At 42.4% G+C, this 1,951-nt stretch overlaps 1 protein-coding gene across 1 annotated transcript; it reads left to right on the top strand.

The window, feature by feature from the left end:
• The first annotated feature begins 930 nt into the window (after positions 1-930).
• On the top strand, positions 931-1,299 carry LOC149197315 (putative adenylate kinase 7, mitochondrial). The gene has a single exon (XM_089408650.1). It carries the CDS (start codon positions 931-933, stop codon positions 1,297-1,299), a length of 369 nt encoding a protein of 122 aa, XP_089264776.1.
• The last annotated feature ends 652 nt before the right edge of the window (positions 1,300-1,951 follow it).

Here is a 1,951-nt window from a genome sequence, read left to right as displayed (position 1 = left end):
TCCATGTGAACGAATGTGTCGAAGTCGAACATGGTAGAAACCACTTGATTACCAGTCAATGATGTGAACTGTTAACAAGTGTGAGAGAAACCACCACTAATGTCAATGGCTCTCAAAGTACTCAGTACAATCCATGAAATGTGAATAGATGAGCTGATGTCAAACATGTCATAGAATCCTTTCATCGAAGGTCATTGATGCAAGATATCATCGAAGGTGAGAAACCTACCATTTAGGCATGCCGATTCCAAGGTACTGATGATTTCTAGATCATCTCCCTAGATAATGAGCTGAAGTCGATAGAAAGTGATCCATCCTAGGAAAGCCCACAACACGAAATCATAGATCAAGTTTGAAGAAATATATTCGGCAAGGACTAACTCAGGGATGGTCAAGATGGATGACAGATATTTTGCAGATGAATGGTTTATTTGGACTGACCTTTTGAACACATAGTGACACTGAAGATGGTTTGGTGACAATTGACCCAAAGCTAATACCCAGAAACTGGTTGAAGAAATTCAATATGGTTTGATTAACTGTTAGGCAAAGGATTTCCCAACCCAGGTGAACAAAAAGTGTCATGTTCAAGAGTGGTTAAATGATTTTCTAAAACACAAAGTATAACAAACAGGTTCATTTTTCTCTCTCTTCCCCCACCATTTCCGGCAAGTACCTCTTTATTTTTTAAAAGCTTGAGGAGGATAACATTTTCTTCATTATAAGCTCATCCTTTGGATGAGTCCAACTTAGTTTAAAATTCAAACCCTAAGAAGGAGTTGTCCGTTCCTGTTTAAAAGTGAACAGGTCCTTTACTGTTAAATTTTAACAAGTCCATCTAGATTATAAGACTTATATCTAATGTAACCGGATTGTGAAATAAAACACAACAATAACATCAATAGCCAGCAAGTCGTGGGGAGGTTAAAAATGGAACTCGCTCTGCAAAACCCTAGATGTGAGAGGTTGATCCCAGGCATTGAAGTGATGCCTCTGCTATGCTCTGGGGCAGCTCCTAGTATTGCAATGGCACCTCTGCGAAGGTTTGGGGTTGCTGCCGCAGCTCTGATAGATGATGGAAATGCTAACTGGGAGAATGATCGTGCGTCACCAGTCATGGAGCCAGAAGCCGAAGGTCACACGACTGGCAGGGGAGTTCAGTGGGATTTTATTGGGAGCTCTGGCGTGGAGAAGCGCGTCGATGACAGTTTGGTTTCCAAGCTGCTGAATGTGGAAAATATACCCTTGGGAAATCTCGAAAGGGCGGAGCTCAAAGTAGAGCCCTCTCTCTCAAAATAAGGTTCAGCTATTTCTGCTTTTATGAGTGAAGGCGCTAATCTCTAGCAAGTGAGTTTTTAGATCCAAATAATTCTTCTGACAGGAAAAGCCCTGCTCCTTGGGGTCCAACCATCTCTCACAGTGCGCTATCTCTCAAAGATTCTTGAACAGAGGTTGGGGATCCCTTCCTCCCTTCTGCGGCTCCTCTTTGTAGGTAAGCAGCTTGATAACAATCTACCTCTTTCCTTTTATAATATTGAAAGAAATGCCACAGTGATCCTATCACTTCGACTAAGGGGAGGTGCAGTTGGGCAATCCTCTACCTCCAAGGGTTTCTCCTACAAAGATGCAATACATGCACAGCCTGCCAAGAAATCTGCCCAATCTGCAGAGGCTCCCAAACCTTTCTTGGTGGAAAAAATGGAGGAAACCCCTGCCATTGAAATCAATCATCCATCTCTGAATGAACAATACCAGACTTTTGTAGAAACATCCCTCATTTTCAGATTTAATGGCCTATGGCCCCGCACTGCTAATCTATACCAGTGGATCCATTCTAATTGGACCAACAATTACAAAGTCTTCTTCAGCTCGAAAGGTCTTTATTGTAGCCTTTGCCCTCAATGAAGATTACCAGAAAGCCTTAACAAGGGGCCCCTGGTTTTGGGGTTCA

The sequence above is a fragment of the Pinus tabuliformis genome, chromosome 2_2 (genome assembly GCF_031772625.1).
Source record: "Pinus tabuliformis cultivar Carrire ecotype Pingquan chromosome 2_2, CPIR1, whole genome shotgun sequence".
In the NCBI taxonomy this organism is placed as follows: domain Eukaryota; kingdom Viridiplantae; phylum Streptophyta; class Pinopsida; order Pinales; family Pinaceae; genus Pinus; species Pinus tabuliformis.
Note: the sequence above shows the minus strand (reverse complement) of the source record. Positions and strands in the feature narration are given on the sequence as shown.